The sequence below is a fragment of the Grus americana genome, chromosome 3 (assembly GCF_028858705.1).
Source record: "Grus americana isolate bGruAme1 chromosome 3, bGruAme1.mat, whole genome shotgun sequence".
Lineage (NCBI taxonomy): Eukaryota > Metazoa > Chordata > Aves > Gruiformes > Gruidae > Grus > Grus americana.
The window spans coordinates 27,691,274-27,710,675 of NC_072854.1; the positions used below are offsets into that span (position 1 = coordinate 27,691,274).

Here is a 19,402-nt window from a genome sequence, read left to right on the forward strand (position 1 = left end):
GCAAGAGTCATACAAGTAGGGACACTTCAAGAATTATCTCAGATTCCTTCTTTCCAACAGCAGCAGTGGGAAATTATGTACTTTTAGGTATTATTGCAACAGTTTGCAGACAGATATACACCAATGTTGTATAATAAACTATTATACGAAATAGTGTTATGCCATACATCTAACATGGTGTATTTCAGTGATCTCACACACTGTTTTAGCCAGAAAGAATAGTATTTTGATCTATATCACTATTTCATTTCTGACAAATTGATCCTAACTAGCTATTTAACATCTCAAGTTACAGACACATATAAGAATGAAAAAAATGCATTACGGAGGAATGAGTGTTCAGCTGCCTTCAGCTTGAAAGACTAAAAGTCACTTTAGTTGTTCCATTGTTAGTAAGAAGTTGCAGCACGAGGAAATAATGGGGGTTTCATGAACATTAATCTTAGCCTAACGAAGCTAATCTCCCAGATATCTTCAACATACATGCTGGAAGGTAGACTCTTGCAGAACAAAATCCAGATTTAGTCACTGTTCATTGCTTTCGAGATCCCGTCCCTCCCTGACAACAGGAAACTAGAGAGATTAGCACAATAAGGCTGCAGGAAGTTTTCATGATACTACCTCTCTGCTCCTTCCCCAAATGTATCTGTGTAAAGGCTGTTCAGATCAAGGCAGAACGTTGCACAGTGGTAACCAGCATGGTCGCTGCCAGCTATTCCCACAAGGAAGATGAGGATTGCCGCAAACTGTTGATTATACAATATTTCTGGGAAGTGTACCCTACAACTTCCTAGCAAATGGCTAAGAGGCCCTTCCCTAGACATAGCACTTACCGAGGCAACGTTGCCAGCTCGAACAGCTTCGATTTCATTTGTCAGGTAATGCCAGGACACCACACTCTTCATGTTTACATGTGACTCATGCCAAAGGGCAAGAACATTCTGAAATTGCTGTTCAATCCTGAAATATAAAGACACTCCAAATTTACATCAGAGCAACACATGAAAAGGGGAAAAAAAAGCTCTTATGTTAACCCAAGCTTCAAATAAATGAATTTTAAAGGAAAATGGGTGGTTTTGTTTTGTCCCTACCTGTTGGCTGTATCTATTGCTTCTTTGTTTGGTGGAGGAACTGTAAAGCATACAGATGGAACCATGGCCTCATTACCACTTGGGCTAATGACTTTCCATTTAGCACGATGGGAGTTGTTTGCTAATACACACTCATCATCTTTGTAAATAGTTATCTAGTATTAACAGAAAAGCAGAATAATTTAATGAGCTGAGCATTGCAAAATAATTTTACAAAGCACTTCTGCAAATGGTGTCAACGAATAAGCGACAGAACAACAAAAACAATGTTCAACACATGGATTTGCTCTTGTTTACTAGGGTGGAAGAAATTTAGAGCCCAGCGTTCTCCAGGAACATAGTAATTAATGAAACTTTAGCTGAATTCTCACGTCTGTAATTCATTTGAGGAAATTCAAGTTTCTAACCTCAATTTGTCTATAGTCACAGATGGCTTTAATTGGGATGGATGTTTTGAGTATACAGTCAGGGTTCCTTGGCTTCAGCTGAATTATTGCCTTTGCTCTCCCCACAAGGCCTGCTACTGTGCTCTTATACTGCAAGAGTTGTTCTTTTTCTTCCTAAAACAGTTCAGAAAAAGAATACGTCATAAGAGATGGCCAGAAGACAGTGCTGCTTCTTTGATCCTGTTAAGCTTTTCTTTTCCTGACTTCTTTTACTGTGTTTCTTAACAGTAACACACTTTACAAGAACAAAGTATCTTTCTGAAGCCCCTGGTTTCCCACAACATCTGGTATTGTAAAGATAAAGAAATAAATAAAGCTGCATTTTAAAGTTATGAAAAACAGTCATTATACATGGATAGATGTGATTATTTAATTATAAGTTCTAATAAATAAATCTTTTTTTTTTTCCTTCACTTTACAGGAATAATTTTAACAGACACATTTTATATCCAACTATAATCTACACATTTCTTGTTTAACTGTAACTCAGGTTAATAGGATCCTTGAATTCTTACCATAGACTCCTGGACAAGGTCTTCCAGCCTATGAAGGCTGCTTGATCTATCACAACTGTATTTTCGGTATATGGTGTCTTTCAAATTCTTTAAATATTCCATGGCTTCTTTGGCATCACTGAAAAACTAGGATGAGATCAATATCTGGGTTATTTTTAAACAACCTAAAAAGTATACAAAGAGCTACACTATGAAGTTTTCTTTAAGTGCTGTCTTTTTAAAAAATAATTTTTCTAGTAGCTTGAAGTGACCACTGCACCACACAATGCTATTCATGATCTCATGTCTAAATGTAGTCTTCAAGAAGGCACATGTTGTAACACCAGTTATTCTCAGACTATCTACATGCAAAATTAATTCAGCAGTTATTGAACCTGAGTTAATTACTGTTCCTGCAATGGAAAAATTTTCTGCAGTGATTCTTGCTTCCTTTGGAATGACAATTACTTTCATACATAAAGAGCAGACAAAGCCCACAAACTGTAGTAAACTAGCTGCACACTGGAGTAAACACTTTGTGCAGGAGGGGAAGTGAGCTGCCACACCTGGCAGGTCTGCGTGGGCATCTGCACCCCCAAACTAGGGTCCTGGTTAAGCATGACTGGGAAGGGAAATGTCCTGTGATAATCCTCACCCTATTCTGTCCCTGAAACCTCATTTCTGAAATCCAGAATTCCCATTTCTTCCCTCTCCCACTAGGAGCCCAAATTCTTCTCCAGTGTCCATTTCCTAACTTTGGGCTCTCACCCTTCTCAGCCCAAAGGCATCTCATCCCAACATCACCCCCTTCCTCTTCAACCACCCAACCCAGAAGACACTAAGGATTCAAGTTTATAATTTAAATATAAAAAAGAGCCAATATTAAAAAAAAAAACAACGAAAAAACCACCACAACAAAAACCCAAAAAGCCTTTTCAATTTTTGATCCTTGTGCATGTAATTGAGTACTGCATCATTTGCTGAGTACGTAAATAGGTAATAACCAGAAAAGTGTTTCATTGGATGTGTCTGCTGTCACGGTGTTCTCTGCTCTGTTTATTATTAATGTTGTACGTTCCATTTCTATTTCGCTAGTCCTGGAACAACCACCTAGACTATGCTCTCTCTTGGCCATCACTAACCACCCTCCACTCTACATCATTCACAGAAGCTGTATTGATGGCAGTTGTGCATGACAGGGAAAAAACACAGCTTCGTTCTTAGCATCTCTACTTGCAGCTGTGGCAACTCTGAAAAAATGTCAGGCCAGATTTTCATCTGCTGTGAACTGATATAACTGTAGTGAAGACAATACAGGTGTGGTAACACTGTGGGAGGATGGCTCATCATCTAATGATTGCATATGACAAATGTTAATTCTACAACTACTGTGAGTGAACAACTAGCACTTTCGGTGGAACTTTTTGACTATGGACAAAACTTACAACATTTCACATCTTTATTGATTTACTCTCTTACCTCAAAATACGCAGCATTTTCTCTCAAATGTTGTTCAACACAGTGACAGAGCTGAAGAATCCAGCTCCATTGTGTCTGCATTGCAGCTCTATAGGCCTTTAAGGGAAAGAGATGTATTTTACAAAAGGAAATTAAAATTAAAATGTGCGTAACTCTACAGAATTTAGGAAACACAAAAGTAATGTATCAAACACAAGCATCTAAACCTGACCTCCTCACCCAGGAAAAACAAGCTGCAGCAAAGAAAATTCCAATTGGACATGAGAAAAACCTGTCACTACAGCACAGTCAAACACAAGAAAACTTTCCCAGAGGGGCTGTGAAATCGCCATCCTCAGGCACATTCAGAATTCAACCAAAGCAAGCCCTGACACTGTTTTAGGCAGGGGCTGGACTACATCTCCTGAGGTTCCTCCAGCCTAAGCTCATCTACAATTCTGTGTCACTATTTACTCAATGAAAATAGCTGGATTCTTGCCTGGATACAAACTGGATATTAAAGTAACACTGAATACACAATAAAAATAATTAATCAGGACTCGCTGAAATGTCTAATTTTGTGTAACAGTTGCACAGGAATTTAAAGACCATAACCCTACTCGAATGACACCTCCTATACTGTTTGCAGGGTGCTGCCACTAGAGATGCACTGCAGGAGTGTTCACCAGCAGAGGGTACTCTTGACTTTGTGAAATCAGCCAAAAGTCACAATTTTTCAATTCCATATGATTCTCAGGGAATTCAAAAGAGTTTTTCGATTGGCTTCAATGAATTTCAAACTGATGCATTAATGCATAGATTCTTCTCTAGAAAAGGCATGAGTTTCTTTTTAAGTGTCCCAATACAGCATTATTACAGACATCATAACCTGTACAGTCATCTTCACTGAGATTGTCTGGTTTCATAATAATGTAGCTTTAATATATTCTTTAGTATATAACACTGATAAGAACGCATTAGAACAGCACATACTTTTAAAGAATAGAATTCCCCACATTACATAAAAACTCATTTATTATTCAAAGTAAATGCCTTGAGAAGGAAGGAAGGGAGGAGTTTTCTTCGTGTTTCCAATTTACGCAGATATAAACTCCCTGAGCTAAGAACCATAAAAATCCATCCTGACTGTTTTTTCATTCCTATATAATAAAGCAGCTTTTTATTGTTTCCATTTTTACCACCCACTGTCAGTATTTACTCTTTTCTTGAAGATCTACAGGGAAAAGCATTTTACATTCTCCTTTGGAAACTTGTTATGACCCTACAACAGCTACAATAAATTTTCTGTAAACCATTTACCTGTAATATAAAGCTCAATTCAAGCCTGAAGTAAATCACATCATCTGGTCAGATTTTTAACATCCAAACAAGTTTCATAATTCACTGACAAAGAAGTTATTAAACCAACCCTAAACCATAAAAGGAACCTGTGCATATAAAAAGTGACTAGAAAAGCTCTACTGAAATGTCTTTCAATCCAACAGAAGAGAAATCACATCAGGACTGTTCGGTGCCCTCAATTTGCCAACACAATTTGTATCAGTAACTCCAGAAGCTGCGTGCATGACCAGAAATATCTGCACAGACCAACTCCAGAAATTTTGATTTTAGCCTTTAGGGGGATTTTATCTAAGCAATCCAAGATGTAACCTTAACTTTACAGCAGTGTTCTTACTTTTTGGAAATTGGAAGACAGTTTCTCACAACAGAGATGTTGAAGAGGAAAAAAAAAAAAAAAGGCCCCATTATTCAGAGTCTTGTTGTTTAATTTCCTATGCGTTAGCACTTCCCTTCTTTTCCCCCCAAATCTAAGGTCTATTAAACCACAAAACTATTTTCTTGTTTGAGTGCTGTTTTTACTAACTTACCTCAATGGTTAGCCTGGCTGGGTGATTTTCAAGAAGCAACTGCTCAGCTATTTCTTGTACTGATTTAATAACAACTTCTTTTTGATCAAGTTCTCTCATTAATTCCTTTTTTCCAGATACAAAAGAGATAGAAATGTTTTAGAAATCTCTTAAATTCTTAAAGATGATTTAATTATTCCCTCTGGATTATACTAGCAATACGTACTGCATGGTATTCCTTTTTTCTTGTTATATTGGGGTTTCTTTCACTCCAGTCATATGCAACCTCTTCCTCTTCTTTTTCGTTCAGCCATATCAGCTCTCTAGTAGCACGAGACACAAAATTGTGAAGAGTATCTAGATGCCTTTCCTGATTTCTTGATGTGTTCTTTAGTTAAAGAAAAAAAAATTTACAAAAATCAGAACTTAAAGCTCATCCTTTATCAAAGATGATATATGCTGAGAACCTGAACATTGAAGAGACATGACAAACTTACCAAGAGTTTTGAATACTGACTCTCCAGTTTGTGCAATTTTTCTGCATAACTGAGTTTAAGAGGGGCAGTCATTTGCATCTGTATTTGGTATATGAGGTCAAAAGACAACAAAAAGGTTAGACACTTTAAACCATTAGATCTGATTTCATGATATGTCATCTAGAGATCAGAAGTAAAAGTAAGAAAGACTGTGAAACCCAAACATGTTCTAAAATTCAAGATCAGTTTATGGGTCACCCAGTAAGAAAGTAACCAAAGAAATAAAGAATATGGTGCCATACCTCACTCATTTTAGCTTCTTTAAGGCTGGATTCAAATTCCTCAATAGCTTTGTGAACATTTTTGTGATTTTCTAAATGGCTTTCAACACTTGGTAAATCTGAACCCCATTCTGCTCTATCAAGTTGCACCTTACAAACAAGAAGGAAAAATTAGCCATGCGCTACAAGGAGTAAACGTAGTAATTAGGAGTAGACTGTTTCCGTAAAGATTGCTACCTGCATTTCTTCCACCCAGCTCAATAGGTCCTGGACAAATTTCATGTTCACCTCTTCTTCTGTTAAATTCTGATCCACAAAAGCTGATTTCATAAGAGGTTTTCTGATTTGCATCAGTTTGAGTGTTTGCAGAGTCCCACTGTCTACTCCTGTTACGTAGCTTTGAATTAACCGTGGTGGGATGCCTGGTGTGTAAGCGGGAGTGGTGGTTGGTGTCAGTCTGGAAGTAAGACCTGATGAAAGGCCAGATGTCAAGCTGGAAGAAGTCAAAGTAGGTGTTAAACCATGGGTCATTGCAGCATTTAATTCCGGGGTTAGGTTTGTTGTAAATCCTGAGTTTAAGCTTTCGGTTATTCCTGATATCATCAGCTTTGTCTGCTCTGTTGTCAGTGCGTGCCCCTTGTTGTACACAGAAGAACATTCAGTCCGTATGGCCATCAGTTCATCGCGAAGTTTTGCAACTCTATTAAAGCAAAAGAAAATAAATTTTAAAATAATTCATTTCAAGGAATGCTTATGATTAAGGTTTAACATGCTAAACTGAATAGCAATATGAATTTACATGATCTCTCACACTTTAGTTGTACTTAAGTATTTATAAATAAGCATTTCTATCAGAAAGTATAGGGTATGTCAGCTTATACTTCTATAAATACAGATAATAGATGCAGAAATCAGGCAATGACTAGAAAATCAGCATGGTATGGGCACTAGCATGCACCATACACAATTCCGGGGAACAATCAGCAAAGCAGAAATCTTACAAGATACTACATGTTGCAGTAGATCAAACGCAGTTCACTGCCAAGGAACTGTTATGTGGTTGATCTCACCCAGTCCAGGACGAATTCTGAAAAACTTTGGAGCCACTTCTTCATAAAATTGAATTATGCTGTTTAAACGCATCTTTCTGCCAAGACTGTACACACAGCCACATATAAGCTAATGTTACTCCACTTATTACCTGTTAAGACATCTACAGCTATTGCCAGAAATGTCGCCTCCATTTCTAAAATCAAAGTCAGTGAATTCTACAGGCATTTTAGGTGCCATAAAACAAGCTAACACCTTTACACTCAGATATCTAGTATACATTAAACATTTAAGTCATGTTCTGGTGAATGACTTCATTTCCATAAACGAGTATAAACAACTCCTCTTGTCTTCAGCAGGGTCCGTGGGCAATGCACCCACCAGAATACCCGATAATCTTTATTTCATTGCGCAATGACAGACTGAGAAGTTTATCCATAGACAAAGATTTGAAAATGGTGTCCATAAAGGGTATCCATATTTGAGACATTTATTTATTCTTATAAATACCTTTGCACAAGCTGGTCTGCCTGATAGTATTTTCCATCAATAAGAATTTGGGCATCAATCACTTGCTGGCGGAGAAGATTCTCAGATTCAAGAAGATACCCAGCTATCTCTGCTTCATGTTGGAACTGAAGCCCTGACTCTAACCGCTTGGTGTCCTGAATAAATAAGAGAAAGCCATTAAGCCCTGCGGCTAAAACCAAGAGAAATGAGCTGTAAGAAATCCTTTTTTTTGTTTTGTTAAAAACTTATGATCTTGAAACAATTACGAACAACAATTTTATCTAACAACCAAAAAAATCTAACAGAACTCACTCTAGGCATTTTTTTATTTTTTTCTTGGAGAAATACTAAATTAAAAATGACAGCACAACGAAAATAAAAGTAGCAGCTATTACGTATGCACTCAAAAATCCTAAAGTTTTGGGGGTTGGGGTTTTTTTGTTGTTGTTTTTTTTTTTTAAGTAGCCATTCCACTGCAGTAAGTTCATGAACACAGGCAAGTAAAATCACCAACTGACTTACAGACTGCAGAGCATTCCGGGCAAGTATTAGTTTGTCCTCACAGCTCCGGCTGTCCCGCTGAATTCTGTTTGCAATCTGCTGCAGCATTTCCAACCTAGGTGATGCCAGAGCATTTCAGAAAAATAAATAAATATTAATATTATTTATATTTAGTATACATGATGTATGACTTTAAAAGCAAACAAACAAACAAATAAACAAACAGCGTCTAACAAATACATATGCCAAGTTACCTGTTTCCTTCTAAGGTGCCATTACCAAAGCTTATACAAGATTTAATCAGTGTGGGACCACACTTAACAGAAAGGAAATTCTCGTTAGAATCCACGCTGGTTCGAGTACTAGTACTGTTGCTAAACACAGAATCACTGCTATGATAGCTATAACTACTGCTATTCATTTTTACATCCAGAGCACAGTCCTTCTGGCTGTTTACATTTGCTGAAAAATGAAAAGAGAAAACTCCTGCAAAATGAACAGCTTCTAGGGATGAAATTTCAGTACTGGCTTTTGAAACGCCTAGCACTCCTCCTTTAAATAGGTTTCAGTACGCATATTCAAAACCCAGCAATTAATATTCTGCCAGCTCTTCAAAGGGTTTTACCTGGGGCTATGTACGCTACCTTGCTTTTGGCTTGCCTACCTTGCATTAAAGCTTTGCAAGTACAGACTAGGCAGCAACATTAGGGCGTCTCTAGGAAACAGACGCGCCAAATATTTCATTTAAGTGTCACTAAATGTCTGTAAGCCAAATAAGAAGTTAAAGAAGTCTTTGCAGTGTTTCTCAGACTCTTTAGTGAAAAGTTTCAAAAACGAGTGAAGTGAGAACTCCACGCTCCACAGTATGGTACAAAACACCTCCAGGCTGGCCTGCCTCTTTTTCCTTCCAATGGAACCACACAATAAAACTGGGGGAATATCTTGGTTAATCAGCTCATAATAATATAATCGGAGACACCTGTGCACCATCCAACCCAGCATGCTTACTCCACTGTCCAAGTATGCATGTTTACTAACTGCCCTGTCCCACTAACCTGTCCTCCTGCAAATTTCCCTTCAACTTCTTCCACGCTCAGAGCTAATTGCTTCTTGCTGTTTTGACCACAAAACAAGTAAGAAAAATCTGATCACTACCCTTAAGTTTACATTTTAACTCAGAATTTGGGTAAGAGGTGATTTTTTCAGTATTTCAGGACCTCCTGAAAACCACACCCTCACCGTAAGAGGACTGTGTTTACGCAGAAGAGCACAGCAGAGGCACAGACCCACCCGGCGGTAATCCCATACTCTGCTAGTCTTGCAAACTAGAGCTCGGTTTGGCACTCTGCTCACTGACATCCCATTCGTTTTGATCCCATACACAATCTGGCCACACATTGCCTATCTGTATTGATATTTTCAGATGCATTCACCAGACTTGCAGGCAAGGTTTTAGTTCCTGCCAAATTTCAATATTGGCTGAGGTCACATCTTTGCCACAACCAAATCCCACCTCAGGAGCTGTATCAACACCGCGTATTAGTGAGATGCACTAGTAACCAATACAACAAACATGGATGAAGTTCTCGTGTCCAGATCAACCGATTAACTTGATTACTAAGCCAGAATCACTTAATTAACTTTTCCCTCTCCTTTTGCATTGACCACCATGCATAGTGACCATCACCATATGATCTGTCACTCGAAGTGTGTTTACCAATCCTGAAATATGGGATGGAGTTTTTGTTTATGTTTGTTCACCTGTGCTCAGTCCATCTGAATAAAAAAGAAATAAACCTATGTCATGTATACACAATCTCAACAAAGATAATCCAGCTTTCTGCAAGTATGAATAGAATTTCTTTTGGCGAAGGCAGGCACTAAACTTTGATTTTTGCAAGTCAAGACAGATTAGCCTACAAGATCCAGCAGGCTGTATTTCTTCAGCTGCTTTCCAGTGTTCTGCTCTGTGTGGTGGGGACAACTTTGTATTCCTCTACGGGCACTTCTTTTGCAGCAGAATGCTGTGAATCAACACCTCCCACTGAATCTGACATTTCAGTCATGCTCTTGCTTTTGTAAGCATGATACATATTTAATCAGCTCTGACTGTCTTTGGGACCTTCTCTTGCTAAAATTTGTCTTTCTGAGGACTTCCTAGACAATGGTCTGGATTCTTCACAATTTCAGGTACCTAAACCAGAGAGAATGATCACCGTATTGTCACCAGAAAGTCAGTGCCAGGACTCTCTAGAAAGTGATTCAGGTCTTCTGGATGCTTAAAGTTAAGCAGAATGAATCCAGGCCCAGGTGTCTATACCTATCTGCAGGTAGAAGCCCAAAGACTCATTTAACTTAAGAGTTAAATAAAACGATTTAAATTAACGAATGGATAACATCTGCGTCTGCCACACAACTCAAAAGAGGTACCATTAAAAAGCAGAAATGCTCAAAGACTGCATCAAGATTTTAAACGTGCTCAGTATGCTATTAGTGATGTACAAAACAGCGTCACATATTCTACTACCATGGAAGGCTGCTATGTGCTTTGCACATCTAAACACTCTGTGGTCCCTTGAGTACAACCAACTTTTAAGCAACCTCAGAACAGGATGTTAGCCCACAACACTGTGCACCAAGTGAAATGTATATTTCATGTAAAGGATGAGGAAGTTGCTTATATGAAATAGAGTCCAAATGAGACAGCAAAGTGATGTGAACCTGGCTCTGACAAATTTGTACAAAGAAAATGGTTATAATTGTGTTTAAGTGCTTTGATGACCTGAAGCACAGATACTATTCATTATGACCTTATGAGACCATTCCATCTGGACCTGCTTCTGTGAAGCAGATGAAGACTTCAGGCCTGAACAAAGGCAGAATTACTTGATCTAGAAAAACAACGTGGATGTTATCATGGCAAAAGACATTTACAATTTTCAACATGGGTTAAAACAACAGAAAATATATTAACTAAGCCTGTCAGTTGTTCACTGCCGTACCTCTCCACTTCAGGCCGAAGGGTCTTTTCTCTTTCCAACATGGCAATAATAAGCTTTCCCCATTCTTTTTCTATATCATTTGGATGGTAGCCTTGAGGAAGTTTGATGCGTCCAAATTCTATCCAGACCTTAAAAATTCATACATATTTGTTATTTTAAGCCACAGAAAGGGAACTCCTGTACATATCAACGCATGTTAAAACTTACCTCTAGCAGTTTATATAGACGTTTAATTTTTGATTTATCTGTCTCCTTTGGTGGAATTTCTGTTTCTTTAAACTGCAAATATTGATTATAAAGTGCCTACAGAAAGACAAAAATCATCAACTTTTTTACTTACAATGCATATAACCTTACTCTCCAAACCCTCTTCTAATATTCTTTGTAGGCTTTTGTTCTTACATTGCACTACTGCAGTTCTATGAAAAACGATCAGTGACAAGCTAAAGATTAGGTTTATATTGTTCATATGTTAGAAATGTACTTTTTATACTTTGAAAAGATTAAGGAGTAGTACTGTTCTACAGAGGATTTGATTGTATAAATCAAAGCACTTCATTTGTTCAAGCATGTTTTGAGTCAGTAAGATAAAGTGTCATTCCAACAAGAGAGTTTAAGACGCCACACCTCACCTTCAATTCCACAGGATTGTTGGGAAATGTTCTGTCGGACATTATTGTGACATGGTGTCTAATCCACTGCATGAGGTAGTTCACCATATTCTGATATTCAACCCATTTGACTTCAACATCCTACCAAAGGACAACCCATATTAAGGATCAGAAGAAAATAATTTGAGAGCTCATTTTTGTTTTATCTTTGAAGTCTGAGGTCTTCACACACATAGAAAAGAGATTTCTAAACCCTGCAATTCTGAAACAATATTTACTTGCTCATTACAGCTCACTTAAAAGCTTCCAAATATATGATTTCACTCTTCAGTTTTGGTCCCCAAAAATTCCACTGAAAACACAAAATTTTCTAGTTCAATAAACTTCAAATTGATAAGAATCAGAGAGGCGCAATTTATAGGTCCATGACTGAATAGTAAGAACTTTGACTCTATCTTTCTCCAACTTCACGTATATTGGTTTTAGTTAAGCTCTTTGCACGAATATTTTCATGTTCAGAACATGAAATAACTGCTAAGCCTCTAAAATCTCAACCTAGACAATCATGTCAAAGAAAAGTGTGACAGCAGTCCTACGGGAGATCCATCTAATGTTCTGGAACTGAAATCCATAAACATATTAGTGAAGCTCACACACTGCACAAGTATTTTTCTCCCACTTACATTTGCACTGATGCCTTCACCACCTTCTGGTACTTTGGGAAATGCATCATAAAGTGATGACACATAAGTTATTACTGATTTCTCATCGGGTGAGGAAACATCAACATCTAAAAGAGCAAGACAGAACAACGCTTTATCACATAGTTGTAAGAATGCCCACAAATATGCTACAACCTGCAGGCAGTTTGGGTATTATTTTAATGTTAGGGTTTTAGCAACAATGCCCTTTGCAGCTATCTTACCTTCAGGATCCAGAAGCCTGGCAACACCAAGTTTTTCTGCTACAAAAAAAGCATGTTCTAAATTTGCAAGGTTGCTTTGAACAGCAACGGTATTCATGTCTATCAGGTCCGGCCTGTCAAATAAAAACAGTAACAGTTGATTACACCTCTTTACCAGTTTTAAATCACTGCTGTACTAGTAAATCAAACCAAGAGCACAGATGGATACCACAACAGAGTTTTCATTAAAATCATGTGTACAAGCTGAGGACAGTGCTAAGTTATAAGCACAAGCAGCAGGCAACAACAACACTGTCAGTTCTTCTTCATCTACAAGCTAAAGTTTCTAGCCACCCTGTATATACATTTTTCTTTTCTTGTGCATATTTATTCATGTGCATTGCCATTGCATTATTGTGCCCTGTCCTTTCCACTGCCCTTAAGGAGGTTAAACTCATTTTTCTCTTTGGACTCATTTACATGAGGAAGTTCATTTCTACTGCCTTCACAAGATTTTAGTCATTTTGCATCAAGGTCATCAGCACATGTCAGAACCCATACAAAAACAAGTTAACTCACAACGTCATCACTTTAACCTGGAAGAAAAGTATTCTTACTGGGCTTCAAAGAAGTCTTGTTCAAACTGCATTGAAGTCCTGCTCTCAGATACACATTGCCGCCAGTTTTCTTGTAGAACCCTCAACCCCATGCACTTACGCCTTCACACCTACATCCTGCTAAACACTGCCAGTCACAACATTCTTGTTTTAATGGAGTATTCCTCTTAAGCCAATCTTACCTATAAACATTTTTAAGGCCCAAACATCACTACTTTAATGTTTTAAATTAATGTAAAACTTCAAAATTAATATTGTCTTTTAGGTTTGCTATGTGGTGCCTGGCTTTTAGATCTTGCAATTCTCAGGGCAGACACTGTTACTGTCTGCCTCTTGCACCACCGGGAATCCTCTTAGTCATAACAACTAAAGGAAGAATGGATTTCAAAGATGCTGAGCAAAAACACATCCCACTGAAGCCAACTAGAGTCACAAGGGTCTGAAACCTTTGCTACTGAAATCCTATGCTACTGAAAACCAGACCCGCACTGGAAAAAACCCTAAAACAAAAACCCAAAAGGAAAAATACGACATATAAGCTTTATGAACAATTCAGTCCTTAAATTTTCTCATTTTTGTTTCTAGAGAAACTATTTTCTTAGTTTTACACCTAGCAGGTTTTAAATAATTTCAAGAGAGAGAGAGAGAAATAAAACTGATAAATATCACATTGTTCAAACGAATGATAACATCTGATTTGGCAACACCCCAAATTCCCTTGATCGCAAAATGGTATTAACTTTGGGAAACTCAATAGCAGCTTGTCTTTGAATAACCTACAAGAGCACTGCACATAAAAATGTATTTCTTTTCAGCCATTTAGAATCACTCTTTTCTTTGTGCTCTTTAGAAGACATGTCTACAAGACAGATAATAAAACTGTACCTACTATTTCTTGAAAGAACATGTAATTAATCATAAAACTTAAGCGGTGTAAAAAGAAACACAATCCTCCTAAAACAGCGGGACTTTCCACTTCCAATATGCTTAGTGGGAGCATGATCAAGTTCATCCCATTCTTCTCTGAATTTCAGTGCAACGACAACAATGCAACGAAACCAGTATCACGCGTTGCTCTTAGCAGCACAGAAAATCCATGAAAAATAAAAGACAATACTAGAAAAGGAAACAGAGCACTCCAGTCTCCTATTTCAGCCACAATAATGGAGATGGTATGAATAATAAAGATTGCTTTCACAGCACAGTTTTGATGAGAGAAGTGGGTTTCTGTAAGTGCACCCTGTTCTTTGGTTTGTCTTTTTTTTATCTGCCTTCTTTACACTTGATAAAAAACGCCCAAGAATCACTTACGCTGCCTGTTCAATTGCCAACTCTCAGAACAAGAAAGGACAAGTTATTGTAAAAGCCTTGACTATTACCAGAAAACGATTTGCAAGCTGCAGAGCCACCAACACGATAATCTCCTTAGAATAAAGCTTTCATTTAGATGAAGAGGAGGTAAGGTTTTTCTTGCAGTGATACAGGTACAAATCAATAAAAACAACTGTTGTTGTATAATACATCATTTTGCATTGCTGCTGTGGCTTTACCACCCAGCTGAAGAAGAGCCCACTCTGTGAGATGTCTCCTCCACTTTTAAATATATTTTCCTATCCCTGTAACTCCTACCAGCATATGGTTATTCCAGTTCCCCTTTAAGAGCAAGGGAAGTTTGCAATGAATACTGCTGTTTTCAGTTAATTATACACTTAACACTTAGCATACTGACCTAGATTAATTGTTCTATATTTATCTAAAGTCTTGATCTACCAGAAAATACTACGGAAGACAGCATTTGTCTCTGTCTTGACAGTGCTTGTCTTTGGTTTTCTGAAGCAGACAGAAGGATCAACAGCTGATGGAGAACAAGCCCGCTGATGGCTTATAAAAAGGAAAAGACAGGTATGATGAATGCAAAAGCACCTGGTACTGGCCATGGGAAGTACACATTGATGGAGGCTTGAGGCCTCCACCCTCCACAGGTCACCCTTTCCTCTTCCCAAATAACAGAGGGATACGTTGCAAAGCCACAGAAAAAGCAGCTTACCTCCAACAGCTCAGTAAAAAACTTTTTTTTAACCGCAGAAAAACTCATCCAAAAAACACAGCTCACGAAATCACTAATTGCCACATTGTTCCTTTAGTTTAAGAGTGTTTTCTCATGATTTTAAATAAAAATAAAAGTAGCTTTTATCTGCCATAAGCTTGCAGAGATACCTGCCCATTAACTGGGTACAGGGGAATTTGCATTGGAGCACGCACACGCGGATTTCAGTGCTGTAACCACTGATCACCATCCTTACCCAACGACTTCAGTGCTGTGACCACTATCCTTCTCTGAAGAATCAAGGGAATTCAGCGTCACGACACACAGGTTGTACACAGTGAGTGTCGTGGGGCTGTATTATAAAGGGTCACAAATATTTTCCAATATCTTTTGTATTTTATTTCTCCTTTGAATTCTGAAATACTACTAACTGCTTAAATTGCAGTTGTAATGAGTATCCTTCTAATACATATTGATTTAACTGTCTTAACTGAAGTAAATGCTAGATTTAAAAGCATCATCCATCATGGTAAACATTTTCATTTTTAAGGTTAAAGAGAAAATATATGAATTTTGTAGAAGCTATTTGTCATGTACTGTAAATATATTTTATATCAATTTGCATAGCACTATTAAGTGGTTTTATACATAGTCAAGAACAAATTAAATTAAATGTACTTTAAGTAAAACACTATGACTCTACCTTCTGTCATAATATTGTGAGTCACCTTATGGCACATTTTTCAGCGGGCTGAGCCCTTGCCATCAAAACACACACATAAACATCCCAAACACCAGCTGAGCGGGAACATTCCATGCGAAGGAGATACTTCTGCTGCAGCCACACCTAAGTCAAGGGGTTTGGCTTCTATATCGTCAGTCATTAATCATTTCATTTATAAAAAGACTGGTGCCTGCCATTTGAGATCTTAGTGTAGGTGTTAGAAATTAGACACAATTTGTACCAGAAGTGAGGGGGGAAAAACGGTGTGACTGATACCTTTAGGAAGCTGACAAAATTATAATCAATTCAAGGAAACAAATACCTGGCACCACCAAGAGAAAAAGTAGACAATATCTGCAGAACAGCATAAAGAAATGAAGGGGTTTATAATGCAAGTTACATGGGTCAAATGCAAGCTTTCTACTCTGCAAGGACTCCTTGAAATCAGAGTTGTGCATAACAAATAAAGTTAGGCACATGTACATTTTCCCATAGCCAGAACCTAATACCTAGTAAAACAGTTCAAGTTCCAAACTAGCAGCTACAATATTTGCCCGTTAAAACAAAAGGTTAGACTTGAAGGGAATTTGATATTTCAAAGTGGAAAAAGATATTTAACTGAACTTTTATTTTGCCAGCCAATGATCAAGAAACCACATCCTTCTCTTCAGTGTTCCCCAATGACAGTTACCCAAGTTACAATCATGTTTAATTTTATTAAAACATATATACATCAGAGTAATATTCCACATGAAAATACTGTTAACGAGTTCAGGATGCTGACAAGCCTGAAGTTATTTATGTGAACCATCTAAGCTGTTTGATCTGCACAACTCTGTTGCAATCAAAACTCTGGACACTGCCTGATATTAAAAGGGTATTTCTTTCTTGGCTTATATTGAGCAGAAATATTAATACAGTGAGTTTCAAGCAGAAATCTCAGATAAAACATGACTGAAGATGCAGAGTGAAGCGTACAAGTCACTATAGTCCAGTACAGCTTTTCCACTGCTGTAATTAGAAAATGCCTATAAAAATTAAACAAATTCTTTGCTTCATTGTTCACAGACAATTGAAAAGGACGGGTGCCAGAAAGACTCATGCATGCATTTTTCAGGGATGGGAGAACTACTGAAACAAATTAAAGACCATGCCAGAATACAAAGTCATAAAATAAATTTAAAAAAAAGACAAGAATAGAGAGCGTTCTCAAACGGATAGGATTTGACATATTTCAAAAGGGAGCACAAGAAATATATTATCAACTACTTGAAAGATTTTGGTTAATAGCAGCTAGGAAAAGTCCCATGTAAAACAGAAATTTTAGCTCTATCCCTTCTAACAAATATCTCCTGTTACTTTCCTAGGAATTCTACAAATGAGACAATGAAGCAAAATCTATTTATTGTTCAACCTACTATACAGTAACACCTAGCATTTAACCTAACCCTTAACAGAGTTTCAAAAGCGCTAAAAAAATATTTACACCAGCTTATATGCAGAGTCAATGTTTGGGAACTTATTAAAGAATTCGTCTCCACATCAGGTACAAATCTAAGTCATTTTCAAAAGAGCTTGCCAAAGAAATTGCTTCAGAAAGACTGAGGCATCAACACCATGGGAATGACTCCTGGACTCCAGCTAACACATACTGTCCTCGGGGGCATTTCTATTGATGCTCAGCGCTTGCAGAAGCAGTGCTCTGTACGTTGTCATGACCATGAGATCTATAGTGTTGGAGGTATCCTTTGCTAATGCATATGCCTACCACAGTTATTTCCCTGATCTTTTTGCCATCATCACATGGGAGCTTCAATATAAGGGATGCCATGTCTTAGGGAAAAAAAGGCCATATAGGACTAGCTGGGTTCAGCAACCCAGTTTCATGGAGCACAGTAATTTAGATTACTCATTACAGAGGAGGAAGAGAAAAGAGAGCTTCTGCTCAAAAATGGCAAGCAGATATGACTTTGAGGCACTGAGGAGGAACAGATCTCCTCCATCATCAGAATCAAAGACCACAAAACGGACACACAGCACAAGGGTCTGTTGCAGGTTCCTTGGTGTCAAAAACCCCATGCTGAGTAGAGGAGGAACAATGTTGACTCCTGAGTCAACGCTATCTTCCACTATATGCTAGGCTACCCCCCCTTTCAGCAGCTCTGGATTCCTTACAAAATTGTGGATTTGTCTCAGAAGGATCTATGGACAACAATCACACATGAGGAGGTTTTCTATCTTCATTGAGTTTCTTGCTCTATGCTGGGAAAGAACCCTTCAGTCTCAGAGCTCAGTACAGAACTGTGAGCACTAATTTCCATGCCAACATCTGCAACTGGCAAAAGTAAGTTTTGAACCAGATGTCCAGATGTCTGAACCAGGTCACCTTGCTTGTCTGAAGCTCCTTGGCACTGGTCCTTAAGCTGACATGTCTGTGAGATGGATAGTTTTGTACACTACTCACAAACATTTGAGTAGAAAACACAGAAAATTAAACATGAAAGATACATCATGGACGTGTGATGGAGTAGCGAAACTGGCTGCAGCTTCCTTCAGAGGAAATAGTCAAAGGACAGGCAAGACTTTTAATCTATTGTTACAACACTATTGAGTGCAGTTGCCCAGAAAAGGAGGTTTGCACGGAATAATGTGCAGCCAGGTCTGATCACCAGTAATCAGCCTCGAGCATTCACAGGATTAAGTAACGCAGACTGTAGCTTTAATGAAGAATGGTTTTGGTTCTTTTTAACAGATTCACCCGGACATGACAAGAAAGAACAGAGAAAAATTTGAGAGCCTCCAGCTTTTATACGTCCCCAAGATCACGAGGTCTCTGTATGAGGATGAGAAAAGTAACAAGGGGTGACATTCAGCTCCAGATCCAAACACCTAAATTTAGGTGTCTACATGCAAGTGTCTATATGTATTTCATTCTAGTTGGTGGAAATCTGGCCAACGCATCCAGTGCAACCTATCCAGCAAGCTATCCAGAATCTAAGAATTACTTCAGAGCGAGCCAAATCCACTGACCGTACCGAGAAAAAGTTTAGATAACTGCAAAGCTGTCATGACATGCTGCCTCACTGAACACGCATGTTTTGAGATTGACGCTCACAGAAAAATAAAGCAGTACTGTACATTTTAAATGCAGAATTGCTTAACTGGCTCTTACAGACTTGATAACAATGATTACTGCAGATTTGCTTAGGACTTCTTGAAGACTTTCTCATTCAATTAATATGAAACAAATTCAAAAAGGCTACCAAAATTTTACCACCGTAATTAAGGAGATGCATTGTATGTCATGTCTAAGTAGCTCATC

At 38.0% G+C, this 19,402-nt stretch overlaps 1 protein-coding gene across 11 annotated transcripts in view; it reads right to left on the reverse strand.

Annotated features, from left to right (window-relative positions):
* The window catches only part of DST (dystonin), a 311,102-nt gene that overhangs the window by 138,688 nt on the left and 153,012 nt on the right, over positions 1–19,402 (reverse strand). For all 11 annotated transcript variants that reach the window (XM_054822953.1, XM_054822942.1, XM_054822944.1 and 8 more), the window contains 17 exons: positions 12,714–12,826; positions 12,472–12,578; positions 11,810–11,929; positions 11,385–11,480; positions 11,178–11,305; positions 8,197–8,290; positions 7,675–7,829; positions 6,352–6,814; positions 6,136–6,264; positions 5,855–5,932; positions 5,584–5,745; positions 5,379–5,483; positions 3,511–3,606; positions 2,053–2,178; positions 1,499–1,651; positions 1,092–1,246; positions 834–960 (listed from right to left, as the gene is read on the reverse strand). In XM_054822953.1, the coding sequence (XP_054678928.1) occupies positions 834–960; positions 1,092–1,246; positions 1,499–1,651; positions 2,053–2,178; positions 3,511–3,606; positions 5,379–5,483; positions 5,584–5,745; positions 5,855–5,932; positions 6,136–6,264; positions 6,352–6,814; positions 7,675–7,829; positions 8,197–8,290; positions 11,178–11,305; positions 11,385–11,480; positions 11,810–11,929; positions 12,472–12,578; positions 12,714–12,826 (2,407 nt within the window). The remainder of the gene's footprint in view (positions 1–833; positions 961–1,091; positions 1,247–1,498; positions 1,652–2,052; positions 2,179–3,510; positions 3,607–5,378; positions 5,484–5,583; positions 5,746–5,854; positions 5,933–6,135; positions 6,265–6,351; positions 6,815–7,674; positions 7,830–8,196; positions 8,291–11,177; positions 11,306–11,384; positions 11,481–11,809; positions 11,930–12,471; positions 12,579–12,713; positions 12,827–19,402) is intronic.